The 17824-nt window shown below is 34.0% G+C and overlaps 1 protein-coding gene across 1 annotated transcript; it reads right to left on the reverse strand.

Annotated features, from left to right (window-relative positions):
• Window positions 1-357: 357 nt before the first annotated feature.
• LOC127835911 (hemicentin-1-like) lies at window positions 358-9558 on the reverse strand. The gene is made up of 10 exons (XM_052362331.1): window positions 9334-9558; window positions 6128-6478; window positions 5599-5925; window positions 4921-5214; window positions 4059-4355; window positions 3643-3921; window positions 3215-3514; window positions 2804-3121; window positions 1254-1553; window positions 358-500 (listed from the first exon to the last, which is right to left on the reverse strand). Exons 1-10 carry the CDS (start codon window positions 9386-9388, stop codon window positions 358-360), a joined length of 2664 nt encoding a protein of 887 aa, XP_052218291.1. The 5' UTR covers window positions 9389-9558.
• Window positions 9559-17824: the final 8266 nt, after the last annotated feature.

A 17824-nucleotide genomic window follows, 5' to 3' on the forward strand; every position in this document is an offset into this window, starting at 1 on the left:
ACAAGAAGCTTGTTAAAAAAATAATTATTATAATGTACACATTTTTTTTTAATATTTGAACGTATACAGTTTTTTATAAAACAAACTACCTTCAACCTCTTTAATTTACCGTGTTTTTTATTCCGCCTTATACTATGCGAAGTCGGCTATGAAATAATAAATAAAATTCACAATAAATACTTTTATTTGCATTTTCATTTTGTCGAAGTATTGGACTTGGATTCTCGTAAAACAAAGTTAAGATGTTGTCTGAAAGGTTATTAGACGCTGCATGTATTGGTCCAACCTGTTATTATCGAAGCGACGTATGATTGTCTGGCATATTTATCTAAGCAATTGTTCAGTGAAATGTGTCCATTACAGCACGGTATTGATCGCCCCATCAAAGTATGCCAAACACTGTGCCCTCACTGTGATCAATGCATGGTTCCAGTATTTCGAAGTATCGCACCAAAGATTTAGATCTACTGCAGCTCCGACAGATGGAGACGATCCGTTATCTAATCAAAATGAATAAGCAGTGCGAGTTAATATGTACACATTTATCTCTCGCGATTCATTTTTAAATACAATATCTCGTTAAACAAATAATAAAATAGGTTCGCTATAACATTTTAATTACCTTTACAGACCTTAATTTCGGAATCGAAAATGTCCTTATAACCATTAGCATAGCAAATACGCTTGATATTTTGAATTTAATATAAAGGCTTTACTTTAAAAGTGTTAGAATGTATTTTTATCTTTTGTTTCAATGATCAATTGTCTTAATAGTACATACAGTGATGAGCTTTATTTATTTTTAAGCATTGGTAAAACACACTAGTATTCTTATGAGCATTTGCTACTTTTTAAGTTAAAATTTTGTTTTCACATCCTCAGGTAAACCTGGTGGAAGTGTCCATTAGGATTTTGTATTCAATGGACAGTATGTCGCAACTTGTTTTCTATTTAAATAAATATTATGATGTTAAATTTCTGCTTTCACACCATAGATATTGTAATGTGTATGTATGCTTTTATTATTCGGCATGATGGAGGCAAAATAAGAATCAATACATTGCTTGCAAAGAGGCGATGTCCCTGCTGCCAATACAAGTTCCGAATATGAAGCATACAGAGTCGGTATTAAATTTAATATGGTATAGTGTGTACATGTCGATTATATATTTAGCGAAGCAATTTACATATACAATGTAATACCACACCTTTATACACACAAACCACAATCAAATGCAACCATTAATACATACCTGAAATAACAGACTTTGTTGTCACACTAAATGAAGTAGTCTCATCCGATTTGCCAATTATATTCTCTGCATACATTTTAACTTCATACTTGGTACCCGCAACTAAGTCCCCAATACTCAATTGAGTAACTGTTGAAGAAACGTTTATATAAGTCCAAAATTCATCTGCTGCCTTTTTGTAACCGATCACGAACCATTGGTCTTCACCCCCATTAAATCCAGGTGTCCATTTAACTGTGACGGAACTTTCAGTCACCATGGCATCGACGACAAGAAGTTGTTGTGGCACAGATGGCTGCTCTGTTAAATACAACACAGCTGTTCTAGTAATGATCGATACATCCTTCCTTTGGAATGTTTGCTTTTATCATTAAGAGAGATACTAGTAATATAAATAACTATGTGTCTTTACAACTGGTTAGCAAAACAATATTACTGCTTAATAGTCTATTAAAGATATCATATTATTATACCTCACATTTATTTACAATGCTAAACTCCCATGGGCCATCGTGACATAGAAATACTGTCAGACCCAGCGGGAATAAATTTACTGTCCAAAATATACTGTATCCCGCTGCCATAGCAATCACGTGCCACCAGCGGGAAAAATTTTACTGACAAAAAAATACTGTATCCCGCTGCCTTAGCAATCACGTGCGGAATGTTCGAAAATTATACTGTCCCATTCGCGCATGCGCAGTACGCAGTTTTGCGTGTCCGTTGTATTTGGATAATTAAAATATCGATTGCAGCTGAAACTGTGCTGTAGAATAGATTAATGCCATTATTTAAGCTTTGACAGGAGTCAAAAAGAAAATCAATTTAGTATAAACGACACGCTTACCTCAAAGGCAACTTTAATCCAATGCTAAAAACAATAAAGTTACAACGATATACACTTCCAGTGTCTGTTCTTAAGGTGTTATGCATGACAAACACACAATACGAAATACGTTTTGGATTCGTTCGATGCTTTAAACAAATATTTTACTGTTAAAAAAACCACCACGTCCATATTGTTGTCCCAAAATGTTTCGTCACCGAAATGACGTCACACAAGTACGTCATAAATTGCGTAATCAAGTGATGAAAATAAAATACGGAAAGCTGGTTCTGTAATGTATTTTTAAAGAAATAATTGACGACTAAGAAAATTGATGGGATAAATTGATTACTAGGTCGGTGCCGAATAAAGCGCAGTTCATTTTGCTCTGCCCGTAAATCTGAACCACTCAACATATTAATGGTTGTTTATTGCTGAAAATAAATTCAATTATTGAATATTAAAATTGTTCATGGTTGATATAAATTGTTAATGTTTGAATAGTTTATTCGGTATAATAAAATAAATATTACATGTCTGACAGGGTGACAGTAAATTTGTCAACTTTCGGAAAAATACTGTCAACCTTGGCTTCGCCTCGGTTGACAGTATTTCCTCAAGTTGACAAATTTACTGTCACCCTGTCAGTCATGTAATATTTATATACTATCAGATTACTGATACATCTTGTGCACCGCGAGGAAGGAGCAAGTGTAAAACGTACCAGTTGCTCGAATGACAAATGTTTGCTCTGTAGATCCAACTTGATTGTTCACACGGACCGAATAGTTTGTAAAATCGTCAATTTGTAGTTGCGATATGGAGAGGTTTGTCTGCAGACTGTCGTTTGATAAACGAATTTGAAACCTGTTGTTATTGAGCAGTGTTACCCATTCACCATCTACCTGCTTACGCCAAACATATACTGAAGCATCATTTGGGGGAGGATAGGCCACGATAGTGAACGATAATATAGCTGATGAATTTCTTCTTCTATATGCTGTGGTAATTGGTGTCGTAAATGGTGAAGGTCTTGGAGAACCTGATTGCATGTAAATAACAAATATGATGCAGCTAATTTATATTATAAGTTTAGAGATATTAACGAGAATCGGCTTATAAAAACTTTACTTACATGCTATTCTGATCTCTATTTCTCGAACCTGTTGAACTGCATTATGGATGTTCTTTCCTTTACATTGGTAGACTCCCATATCAAATTCACATCGCGCATTCACCACGCGATAGAATATTGTGTTATTGTGCGCTTCCACCAATAAGCGCTCATCACTTTTTGTAAAATTTACGATTTCGAGTGTTGCTAAAGGGTCGCTGTCAGCTTCACAGAGTAGCGTCACAGTCTGACTTTCGTTGATAGTAACACTAGACGCGAAAACTGACCCGTCGGCAGAAAATCTACGTATCTTAGCAGGATCTAAAATGATAACAAATGTAAAATAAAAAAATATGTGTAATATTGTATTTCGCTCATAATGACATTCGCGTCAATCGCATTCTTTCTTTGTGAGTATCTTATGTAGTAACGTTTTATTCTTTACTTACATTGCACATCCACGAAAAATGTTGTTTCATCGTATCCCTCCTCGGCGGTGCATCCCGTAGGGTCCATAGTGTTGTTGACTCTGCATTTGTAGTAGCCTTCGCCTGCGAGCTGCACATTAGATAAAGACAGGTTTTGATGAGTTCCAATTGCTGAGGTATTGGCGTGGAACCACGTGAATCTCGTCTCCGCTGGGTTTCCAGGCTTGTAGGGGCAAGTAACTGATAACGTTGCGTTCAATAAAACCGTAAAATTGCCAATGAACAGAGCTTCTGCGGGTGCTGAAAAGCAGGGTTAGGTTTATATCAACTACTGTGTGCAATAAAAACAGAGCAAACACATCAGAGCATGCTTACAAAAACTTGATTTCTTAAGAAATGCATATTAATACAAAACTTCATACAAAACAGCAGGCTACCTAAGACGTCTAGATAAAAACTGGACTGATTTGTTCCGTTGATAATACCACCAAATGTTGTGTTCATTTCATTATTGGCTATGCAAGTGTAATTGCCAATGTGGTATCTACTGACGTTGGTGATTAAGAAGCCATCACCATTTTCAGTATTGATAGGTGTCCAGTAAACCTTGGAACCCGGTTCACTCTTAGAAGTACATATGCCCGAGACGGAATGACTTCGGATAAGCGTAAGACGATTAGTTTGGGAATACGTTGCACACGTGTGAAACGTTAACTTTGGCGCCACAGGAGGAACTACAAATACGAGATAGAAGTATTAAGTAAGTGAATTGATGTATTGGCACACGTAAATTAACGTTAACTTTTGGGTCTCATGAGCATCTACGTATACGCGAAAGAAGACTTTATACAAAGAAATCGGCATGCTATTGTCCAACAAAACGAGGAGATTCATGGTAAATTATCAATATGCATAATAATCTCTGACTGCAAGCTTTTATAATCAACTACTTAATTAACTCCAACTTAATATTTAAATTTAATTGGATGTTTTATTGCTCTTCCGAAAGAATCATATTGTAAAGCAAAATCAATATGTAATGTGACTGTTTTTATTTTTTATGTAATCACTCACTTGCATTTTATAATGAGTTATTTTCGGATAATTCGCCTCGGACACAGAGAAAATAAACACTTTTTTGCTATAATTTATCAAAACATTCGATCGTACGATTTGTTACAAGATGGTAATAGAATAATGCTAATGGATTAGTAAGAATAATTAAATGACGATGCGATACTGTAATGAACCTATTAGTTTCTTAGCACAGTTAAATGTATTTTTGTTTGAAATACTTACATAAAATATTCACAGTTAACGCTGTTGTATTTTCAGCTAATTGCCTGGATCCATTCGTTGGATCCAAAAGACTGGTGGCTTTGCAAACTATTTGTTCTTTGTTGTTACTTGTTGCAACTTTAAATGGAATGACCGAGCTGCTAATTTTGGAACCGTTAAATAAGGTCCACGTAATGCTCGGCACCGGATTGCCAGAGGATTGACATTCTAGCGTTATAGTACTGTTTTGTATTGCAGAGACACTTGTTGGTACCAATACCGTGTTGTGCATTATTGTCGGCTTAGTTGGATAAACTAGAACATTAAATACATACACGCATGTATAACGGAATTAAAGTCGAGTTATTCTAATAAATGGTAACGTTCTTTAGATATCAGACTATTTAAATCTAATTAACTGAAGTGTGTTCTGTGTTTTACATGTACATCTTCTAATTATTTATTTTTTATGCAACCAATCGATTATAAAATTATAATAGTATATCTGCCATTCCGTGTTTTGATATTATTTGGAAACTTATTATTTTGATACGTTTATTGCATTCCCTTGTTTTTTAACATATGCTGCGTTAAATGTATCATTTACTTATCGGAAGCAACTTTCTTGACAGGGATTAGCTACACTTCAAAGAAGCAATATATTTATAATATTATCAGCTAAATGTATTAAACACATACTCAAAATATTGATTTTCAGAGTCGTACTGGACATGATCTGTCCGTATCCGTTCGATACATTACAGTAGATTCTTGCATCATTATAGTTACTGGTAGGCGTCAAAGTTAGATTGCTTGTCGTCACATCAGCCATTGTTGAACTGCTGCTATACCCAGTAAGGCTCACATCATCGCTGTAGTCAGAAGGAGTTTTGTTATCCAAGTACCAAGTGATGCTTGATGCTGGACGTCCTACTGATGATATACAGCGGACATAGCTGATTACCACGTTCTGAAGGACGTACATTTGAGGCTGAGCTGGTGTCAACGTTACATATTTCACTGAAACTAAACGTTTACATATAAATCCCCTTAAACAGTTTTTTTTACATTGAGAATTTTCATCACATCAACAAAAATGGCAGTTTTGAGTATCCGTTAAAGAAAGTACGACTTTTATGGAGGTCGATTTTGTACTGGTTTTAACAAAAACACGATAACGTGTTATAATGGATGCGACTTATTTAAATCGTATAAGTTTGATATTTACCTGCTTCAGTTATTGCTATTTCATTGCTGAATACGCTTTGCGAATTTTGGCCACTAATTGAACATTTCCACTTGTCATCGTAATTAGCTTGCGTTATGGCTTTTAGTGTACATGTGAATGCGGTTGCTGCTGTGCACTCACAGGTAATCAATGTATCAGGTAACTTCACAGGAATATGTTTACAAGCTTCTCCAACGAAACCGGTAGATAGGATGTTTGTAAAGCTACTAGTGTTATTGGGTTTGATCCACCAATCAACAATATTTTCGGACGTGTGTTTGCATGTTAATTGTACAACTTCATTGATCGTCACAAATGTTGCATTGGATGTCAATACCGGATTGGCTGCACCTATATTTAATGCAAATGCTAAACTTATATATACGCATCGGTAGTTTGTTAATTTGTGTGTCCATATGTCAGCACATTGGCATTCCCCAGTAAAATTCAATAACAATACAATATGAAAGAATATCAATTCAATTTAATCGCATCCGTATTACTTAAACTAAAATCTTCTTGATTTCTAGATTTCACACCTCATAATCATGTGGTACAAATTAAAGATCGTCGAAATGAAAGTAGGCAAGAAGCAGGAACGCGATGTCTAAAATGTCAGATTCATTAACTTTAAGTTATTACCATAATACTAGTGTCGTTAATTTAATATAAAACAGTAGTGTATTAATTGTTTATACTACTCAACGCTCTAAAGTCAACGATTTCGACAACTTAAAAGCCCTGACATTTGTGCAGATCCTTCCATACGGCACATTCACAAATCTGTCGTTCAATTAACAACAGAAAAATGTTTCGGCTTAAATACAATCGCCTCATATACATGTTTGTGTGTTTATCTGTGTGTCGTAGGGGTAGATAAAGTACTCATTAAAACACTGTTTTTATTTTTTTAAGCGATTGATATATAATAAAGCTGTTTCGATTGCACTGGAATATGCTCAGTCAGCATGCTTGATTAAACACAGTATTGCACAATCTGAAGATCAAACAATAAGCAAGTATATGGATGTTTTATACATTGTTGTTGATATGCTTGTAGCAGTTTGATAAACAACGTTTTAAAAATACATAAGGGAATACTAACATTAACCTATCATTTCTAATATTCACCTTAAATTTTTTTTGGATACATTGCATGGATACAAAACGATTGCAATTACACATTTTCTTTTGAAACCAAACGTTTGATTCATTGTTGAAACAAAGGCAAAGGGACCATGATGCCTCTTAAGTGCTCACCTGAATTCAAGGTATATCAATTGCCGAAGACTTGACCTTGTTACCTGGCGTTTGTCGATGAAGTTGCAATGTTCAGTGCTAGGACCGAGATGCAGTTTCTTCAAATTTGACTTTTTCTTAAATTTGACGGTGGACACTTTTCGGTTTCACATGACGGGGACCATAGAATTGGGAAACAATCGCGTCGTTCTGAATGAGGGGAAGGATGTTTTGTTTGTGCTAACATATACGATATAATTGAGAATTAAAGTGTTACTTTTTCTATATAAGTATGGTGATGAAATGTCGAAAATTAATAAAAGTGTGTTTTTGTTATTGTTTGTTTTAGATTAACACTTTGACTAAAGTGGACCAACATTCACGACCAATTACTGTGCAGATAACATTTCTGACCAAGTTTCATCAAGATTTAGTCTTTATCTTAGACTTGACTTGTTAACCTACATTGTGGACGTATCTGACCAATTATTTGAATATTGTCTAGATAGACTATGTGATTTTGAGTCAAAATCGGTCAAGATGATTTGAAGAAAACCAGTCCTACCAAGTTTTATCGTGGCTGTTAGATTTTCACAAGGTTTTACTGAAATTGGACCCTTTGACCTAGTATAAGCCCGCATATGTCCCAAATTCAAATTCCGCTTAGATATCGCCAAGATAAAGGTGCTGAGTGTTAGTACCAGTAACGCCTTCGGTGTCGATTCACACGGAAGTTCACCATTGTAGCCAAAAACTGCATTTTGGAAAGTAAACCCATTTATGCCTAGTGGACTCTTCCATCCTTCTAAATTTGGTCAATTTATTGAAAACAAATACGGATGTCTTGTATATTTATTTATAGATTTAGAATATTTCTTACAGAAATTCCTTAAAGCAAACAGCGCAGACCCTGATGAGACGCCGCAATGCCTTTTTTTAGACGCTAGGCATACATGGGTTAATATTGCATTCTATTATATTTTCTTCTAATTTTAGAACTTTTAAGTAATTGGCATGCAACATTTAGAAATGCCATCACTCTGTATTAGTCCGTGAAAGAAACACATGGTACTTAAACCAAATCTTGCTTAGTATGATCGAGATAAACATTCTGACCAAGTTTCATTAAGATTTGGTCATACACTGTTTAGGTGGTGATAATGTATTAATAAGATTGTAAGATTTTACCAGTTTGACAATCGGATTAAAAACAATAATTGAGGATAGGACAAATAGGACGACTGACACAAAAAACACTCACCTTCAGCATGTCGTGCTTATGTGAGCTTAATACGTAAATATGCTGATATTTGTATGAAATCTTTCTTTTATTCGTTAATTTTCTATATATATACACACCGTATGTATTTCCATGCACATGTTTACTAACATTAAATTGTTTACCAATTCGTTATATAGACACACACTTAAAGTACAATTTTATTTAAGAGCCTAAAGTATTGGAACTCATACCCCAATGACACGGTTTTTGTCGAATGTAAAGTTTGAAAAATTACAATTGTACCTACATTTTATTATTAAAGTGTAATAATTAATGTAGTTAATATAACATTTAATGTAATAAACGTTGATTAGCTTGTATTGCGACATGCTTAAATCAACGTATATTATTACTATTTTCGTTATCAAATTGTTAGAGTGAAGACATACCCGTCCAGTAACTCGTTACAAACACACCTATTGTTATTAAATATTTTTTCTATACATAATGCAAACAAAACACTGTTATTCGAACCACAGTAGCGCATGTATATTTGAACAAATAAAAACCCAATATAATAGATAAAGTTTTCTACTTTCGGTTTGTGAATTTATCAAATGTTATATGATGTAAAACGCTGTACTTCAACAGGTATTAATTTGATACTCCTATATATATTTTTTAAGTTTCAGTTAATGTAAAAGACAAAACAACAGCACAATAAAAGAAAAGTTAATATACATACTTATATCCCGAATAGTCCAACGATAAAATATACTCACTAAAATTAAGTTAAACATCTTTATCGTAAATCGAATACTCAAGCAAAACCATTATTTTACAAAATATGAAACTTTTGAATCTTAATTTGTTTTTATTTAACACACATGTTTCGACCTATACATTTTAAATATCAATAAGGAGATGGAGTAAACAACTTCCTATATTTAACTTGCAGGTTTATGAAAAGGTTCAGAAATGTGCGGTGCTTTACATAAACGTGTATATCAAATATCAGTTTGTTTGAAAAGGTCAAAAGAAATATAATCTGTGTGTCCGTTTACACTGTAAATCACATCTCTGTAAGCGTTTAATGTAGGATACACTCATTTGACGATGACTAACAGTCAACGATGTTTGTATTGTACGCAAAGGACTATTGATTGGGTTTGTTCATTTTTTGTATAGGTTAGCATTATTCATGTTTAAAAAAATAAATTTTAAAGATCGGTGCCGAAACAACAAATACCTAAATGTAATATGCATGAACGTTTAATACAGTTTACTAAATGATCTCATAAAACGTTAAGTTTGTAATTACCAAAATAATTTTCGTTTAAATTTAAACTTACGCGGGAATATGTATTGCAATCTCCAACTAAAATATGCACCTAATACTGCTGTGAGTGCGCAATTTTCGTGCAGCGTTTAATGAAATAATTCGTCGCGAGGAGTCGAGGATGGCCTAATGAGTGAAATAATTAATAATGTCAATGTCTTATATTCATCATGCAAAGCTTTAATTGATTTAACATGATTTTTTATACAACTTTATTAAGTAATATAATGCCAGGTATGTTAACATACATGGCTATAGTTAAAACACAGTTTAAAAGATTAGTTTACTTAAAACAAACGCAGTCTTTAAACAATTAGTCAAACATTCCAGACAAATTTCGACTGTATACATTCAATGCACTTAAACTTGTCATCGAATATAGTTCAACTGTTGACATGTTTAATTTGCAATTTCTTTATTATTGATGTAAAAATTCCAATCATCGAAATGAAAACGATTTTATTTATCTGAAAATTACATATTAACATAGGTGTTTTTCCTGATTCACGATTGCAGGGACATTTGCAGAAAGGTGAGAAGCTATTCTTCTGTTTGCTGCCAGTTGATACAACCGAGTCTTCATTAAAAGAAGTTTGAGAGTGCCTCTTACTAGTTTGAGTGCTGCACTTCTGAAATGAAACAATTATTTGTATTCATTTTACAGGGTTTCGCTAATCTTCAAGCTGTAACAAAGGCCAAAAATAATTTACATTTATAATTCAAAAGCGCATTGTATATCTTGGATGTTTTGTTGCATGTGTTCTCCCGTGTTTCATAGGCCATTGGAATTGGTATCTTTTATTTAATTGACAATATGGTAAAGTAACCAATTAAACAATTTAGTTCTATATTCATGTTAATATTTTACGGCGTAGCTTATTGACTACGCTCACATTTGACCTAAATGTCTGGCCATATTTTATATAGCGTTTACATTTTCGTCACTCAGAATGATGGTATTTGCCAAGTTTAAAAATGATGAACTGCAGTTATTGACAACCAATCACTGTTGCATTTTCTTTTTCGATTTAAATTTACACACTTTTTTTAATCAAATCGCAAATATCAACTACTAACATTATAGCCTACACCTTTTAAAATTGAACATATGTTTGTACAGGTTTCCTCAGTTTATGAAAACTTAAATGTAACGATACATTTTTGCATGTTATGCGTGTTCACATAATAAAATATTTTTTTGATTTAATCTAAATAGAATTTCAAGTCTGACAGAGAGTCTCAAGTCTGTCATAAAGTTAAATGCGCAATGAACTCACAATTTCGTGTCTTTGGTATTGACATGTTGTTGTGTGTTGTCTTTAAGTTTAGTTTATGTGTGCTTAGAGATAAATAATCATTAAAATACTATTATTTTAATGCAGTTGGGCACACACAAATCTAAAAACGGGTAATTACAGCATTTGTTTTACTTTTTTAAATAAATGTAGTTTTCACAGTCAAGGTGTAGAATTTTTTTTTGAAAACAAGCTTAATTTTAAACAAAATAATTTAATTTAAAAATATTTGAATGGATACATTTCTTATAAATCAAATTACTGTCGAAGCCCGTGTATTTGTCAAATATTTGATGTTTGGCGTTTCTTTTTTGTCTTGAAACATGTTTTTAGCAATGGATCATTGAACTGTTTAAATAACGTCACTGTATTGATCGATTGATGATAATTATGCCAAATACTGTGGCCAAACTATGATCAAAACACGGTACCATTACATAGGAGTATCGAATCAAAGATTAAAGTGGGGGGGTAGAATGAAAACACGTTTTCAACTTTGTATTTAAATCCTCATTGAGCCAATATACTTACTGTAAAGCCGATTTATTCGTACACATGTGTATGTACATACAATACTAAACGTTTATTCCAGTATATACATACGTTTAAAGGCGATCCTGTATTTACAGAGCATCTCCAATATAACTGCTAGAGAAAAATTCGCCTACAGCACCTCCGACTGCAGAACCGACAGATGGAGTGGATCCGTTACCTATTCATTGCACAGGCAGTGTGAGCTAAATTTGTTACATTTATCTAGTCCGATTTATTTTTTCAATTAAAATCTTTCTTCAAAAAAATAACAAAAAAGGTTGGTCTCAACATCAAGTTTTAGGCGTATAATATAAATAAAAGGCGGAATCTGGAATGCACGAACCATAGCATCATAGATCCACGTAATAATTGAGAATCCAATGTAAAAGTTAAACTTTTCAAGTGTAAGATTCTTCATTTTGTTATGCACGGTTTTTCGAATTGAACATACAGTGTTGTCAATTAAATTATTCTAAAGCATATACAAAAAACACTTGTATTCGTATGTGTCAAAGATTCTATAGTAAACATTTTGCTACACATCTTCGGGTATACCTTGTGGTAATGTTTATATTGATTTCTTCAATGGACAGTATATCACCATTTGTATTAGTTGAACTATATACACGGCTATTCAATATTTGCTTTCACCTCATGGAAAACAAACAACGGTATTATATTGTTTATTAATCTGCGTAATGGAATCGAATTAAGAATGTTATTTCGAAGCGATGTCTGTGCTGCCAAAACCAGTTATGCTCATGAACCTTACAGATACAGTACGATCTTGAATTTGAAAATGCGTGTCCAGACCTTCAGCCAAACAAGTATATGTACTAGAATTATAGTTAACACACAAAAACACTTTCACGTGCAGAACACAAATATATACCTGATTTTACAATGAAATTCCATGAATATATTTTAACTTCATGGTGCCCGAAACTAATTAAACAATGATAAATTGAATAATTGTTGGAGATAAGTATACTTATGGCCAGGTTTCATCGGCTGACTCTTTGTAAACGATCACGAACCATTATTCTGTATCCCAATTAAATCCAGGTGTCCATTGAACAGTGATAGCACTTTGAGTCACCATAGAATTGACGACACAAAGTTATTGTTGCATAGAGCGCTGCTCTGTTAAACACAAGGCAATTATTTTGGTAATGTTTCATTATTCCTCTCCTGCAGGGCATGTTTGTAATTATCATCATTAAGAGGGATAACATTAATGTTTATAACTATGTTTCTTAAAACTAGTTTGCCAAAACAACAGTATTGCTTGATAGTTTATTCAATATCTCATAGAATCATATCATCAATACATTAACGTGCACAGCAAGTGTTATGTAAGCAAACCATTTTCTTCGGAAATCGGTGGGGAAAATGATAAATTTCTTGGCGGACCCGATTGTATATAAATAACAAGTTTGAAGCAGCCAATTTGAAAGCTAAAGACATAGACGGTAAATGGCATAAATAAACTTCATTTATTCCAAATTCGGATCTCTAGTTCGCCAACCGGTTGAAATGAATTGTGGATGTTCGTTCCTTTACATTGGTAGACCCCCATAAGTTATTCACATTGCATTGGACAAATGAGCGGATATTAAGCGGTTGTTCACTTCTATTAATAGGCGCGCATCGTCTTTTGTAATATGTACGTGTTTAAGTGTTGCTAAAGGGTTGCGTTCTGCTTTGCTGAGTAACGTCACAGTCTGACTTGCGTTTATGGTTATACTAGATGCGAAATATACGTTGATGTAAAATCTTCTTATGTAAGCAGGATCTTAAATAAAGACAAACATATAATAACAAACGAGCGTAATTGTGTAAGTCGCTCCTAATGATAATGGCGTTATATCCATGCTTCCTTATGACACCCTTGCTTTTTACTCACATTGCACATCCACGTTAACTGTTATTTCATCGTATCTGAGTGGCATACCCGTAGGTTCCATAGTGTTCTTAAATTGGCAGGTGAAGTAGCCTCGACTGAGAGCTGCGCATTAACAGACATACATTTTGGTAGGATCTATTCGCTGGAGTATTTCCGCGGAACCACGTGAATCGCGTCTTCGCTGGGTTTCCAGGCGTGTAGGAGCACGTGACAGATAACGTTCCGTCCGATAAAACCATATTATTTAACAGAGCATAAACAACTAATGAACAGAGCATCTGCTGGTGCTGAAAAACAGAGTGATTGATATCGTGTATCAGTTGTCGTTATACAAAAAGAGCATATCTACTGAAACTTGATATTCAATACATGCAAATCAATCTAACACTGTTTACAAAATGGCAAGTTACCTTAGACGTCTAGATAAAAATTGGACCGATTTGTTGCATTTATAATCCCATCAAATGTTGTGTTCATTTTATTCGTTGCCATGGACGTATAATTGCCACTGTGGTGTCTACTGACGTTGGTGATTAAGAAACCATCACGCATTCCTCTTTTCTTCAGATGTTTAGTACAACTTTTAGCCCATTTCACTCTTCAAAGTACATATGCTCAACACGGAATTGCCTCGGATCTCCTTAAGATGATAAGTTTGGGAAACGTTGCATACATTTGAACATTTAATTCTGGCATCTCAGAAGCAACTTACTATACAAAGTAAATTGTATTGAATTATGTAGCGGCAGACTTAAAATGTAAACATGCAATACCATTGAACAGTCATGGTTATATCCGACATACACACATGATTTATATCATATATGATTAAGACAATTAAAATCAACTTATTGTTCAAACGAGCGCTTATGAGCATATGCTATGAAACTGAAAACATACAACGAATAGAGTCATCGTAGCCATATCACAATTCGAAGGAAGGCAATCCATATAAACCTAAAGCATATACGGCTAGGTAAAAAAAAACTTCTTATCTGAAAATAAGTACTTTAAATATCCACAGTTAACATGTTTGTATTCCCAATTGTTATCAACAATCCAATCGTTGGATCTGAAAGACTGTTGGTACTGCATGCTATTTGTTCTTTGTTGTGAATTGTTTCACACTTTATTCAAATGAACTATATAACGTATAAGGGAGCCGTTAAATAAGGTCCAGAAAATGCTCGAGGCCGTGTTGCCACATGAGAAAATTTGAAACGTCGTTGTACTTATTTGTATTACAGATTTATTTGGTGGAGCAAATACCGTGTTGTTCATTATTGTAGGCTAAGTTGGATAGTCAATAATCCTAAATACATACACAAAGTACGTAACTGTTTGGGAATGCTTATAGTGCAAATGAATGCTAACGATTTTATTTTAATATAATACTCATTTCCTGAAAGCTGTTTGGTATGCTAGACTCGTACATGCTCCATTTCTATATTGTGTTCAACCGTTTTATTATCACCTTATTATAGCATGTCTCCCATCAAATGTATTTATATTACTTGCAATCTATGTATTATGTCGACATCATAACAGCATGCCGCGCTCATTAGCTTAGGCGGCAGGAAAAGATTCTTTTAATTATAGCGATAACATTTTATGAAAAGGATGCATACTTAAGTGAATAAATACAATACTAAAGACATTGCTAACCTATCAGAAAAAAAACTATACTAAATATATAGTCAACACATTGATTTTCAGGGTCTTGGTGGACATGATTTGTCTATATCTGTTCGAGACATTAAAGTAAATCCATGCATCATGATCTTAAGTGGTGGGCGTCATTGTCAGACTTCCTGTCGATGTTTAACTGCTGATATACCAAGTAAGGTCAACATTATTACTGTAGTCTGAAGGAGTACTGTATTCCAAAAACCATGTGATGCTCGGTGCTGGACGTCCCACTGATGATACACAGCGTATGTAGCTGATCGCCACATTTGGTAAGATCGATATTGTAGGTACATCTGGGGTCAGGGTTGCTTATACTTCGGGAAAGAAAAACCAAATGGCGAAAAAGGTTGTCTTTAGTTCGTCAAATCAATTCTTATATAAAAAAAAGATGCAACATATCATGCATTTGCATTTTATATAGCATTATTTAATAACAGCATCATCGCCATACAACTTGATAGTTTATATAAATCGTAATCGCTACATGAAATATGTAAAGTATTCACTTTAGATTCAAAATCAAACTATTTTTGTTAAAGACACTGAGTATTTAAGAGAGAGAGAGAGAGAGAGAGAGAGAGAGAGAGAGAGAGAGAGAGAGAGAGAGAGAGAGAGAGAGAGAGAGAGAGAGAAAGAGAGAGAGAGAGAGAGAGAGAGAGAGAGAGAGAGAGAGAGAGAGAGAGAGAGAGAGAGAGAGAGAATTCTATATATATTCGCGTCAGAAATATCAGATAATTATGGATTATGCTTTTGATATTATAGTATAAAGACATGGTAAGATGTAAGATCAATTACATCGGTTTACTTAGGTTTATGTTTACATGGTATGAGTCAAGTTTTTACCGATATGATGTACATTTGACCAAATGTTCAAAATGATCAATCATCATTTCAAAAACATGTTAATACACACGAAGCTTAAGACGTTGAAACACTCAAAACTGTACACGTAAACCGTATAGTGTACCAGTACAAACAACAACGAGTTCAATATTAGTAATATCATTACAGTTTAATTTTAAAATTTTAACACAGCACATTAACGATCATTGGTTTCAAGTCATTCGGTGATTGTTTTTTTAAAGAAAAAAGCCATACATTAATGATTTATGCATTATTTATATATTTATATTTTTATAGCTGTACTACCAGCAGTAACATGGTGTTGACAAATAATGTTGACACATCTCTTCAAAACATCGTATTCGGGTGTTAAAGTTTACTATGAGCAATAATTATAGCAATTTAATAAGACAAAGACCTGAAAGATCTTGATCACGTATAACATCATTTGTGCATAACTTTGCGTATGTTTAAACATACTTAAATTAGAAAACACTAAAAACGATAAATGTATTTATGTATGATACGTAACATGTATGTCTGTCATTTTACAATCTTTCCAGCTGAAATTACGATACTTTTTTACATTTTAAATTATAAGCTTACCTGTATTTTTTCAATTCATTATCATTTATTTACTAAAGATCTAGTAGTGAATGCTTAATATGATGTTTACAATGTCTTTTTTTAAATCCAGTTAATGATCGTACCGCTTAGATTGTTTGTAGATAGACATGTATTAATATGGACGTTCGTTTCAGTATATGGTGTGATGCCTGTATTGCAAGAACACTTATATCGCACAGTGTTCTCATTACTCATGCTGTTGCTGTTTGATAAGGTTTGTTGATAGCATTCATATCATATCTTTGCCAAGATTTGACCCGGGGACGATCATACTGTCTATAAGCTGTGCCTACGTTACGACTCATTTGAGTGAGTTACAATTCGCAATCGTGTGCGTGAGTTACTATTCGTTAACTAAAGAGAGAGCTGCGATTCGCAAGCAAGTGAGTGAGTTACGATTTCAAAGCCTTTGAATGATGAACGACGTGTAAGTATGTGAGTAAGTTACGACTCATACGCCAGTGCGTGAAATACAAGTTGTAAACCTATGAGTGCTATTAACTTATAAGCTTGTGATAGAACTATGACTCGTTTACCAGTGACTGATTTACGATTCATATGACTGAAAGGGTGTTAACACTCGTAAGCCTGTGATGAAGTTACGACTCATCAGCCAGTGAGTAATTTACGAATCAAAAGCAAGTGATTGACTAGCAACTAGCTAGTCCGTGAGCGAATTATGACTTGTAAGCGAGTGATTGAGTTACGATTCGTCAACCCCTGCTTGAGATACGCTTTACTCGTAAGCGTAAAAGTTACACAATTATACCTCGGTAGCCAGTAAGATAGTTGTGCCTCGTAAGCCGATGATATAGTTATGCCTTGTAAGACATTGAGATAGTTATGCCTCGTAAGCCAGTGAGATAGTTATGCCTCGTAAGCCAGTGAGACAGTTATGCCTCGTAAGCCAGTGAGATAATTATGCCTCGTAAGCCAGTGATAGTTATTCCTCGTAAGCCAGTGAGACAGTTATGCCTCGTAAGCCATTGTGATAGTAATGCCT

The sequence above is a fragment of the Dreissena polymorpha genome, chromosome 6 (assembly GCF_020536995.1).
Source record: "Dreissena polymorpha isolate Duluth1 chromosome 6, UMN_Dpol_1.0, whole genome shotgun sequence".
Classification (NCBI taxonomy): domain Eukaryota; kingdom Metazoa; phylum Mollusca; class Bivalvia; order Myida; family Dreissenidae; genus Dreissena; species Dreissena polymorpha.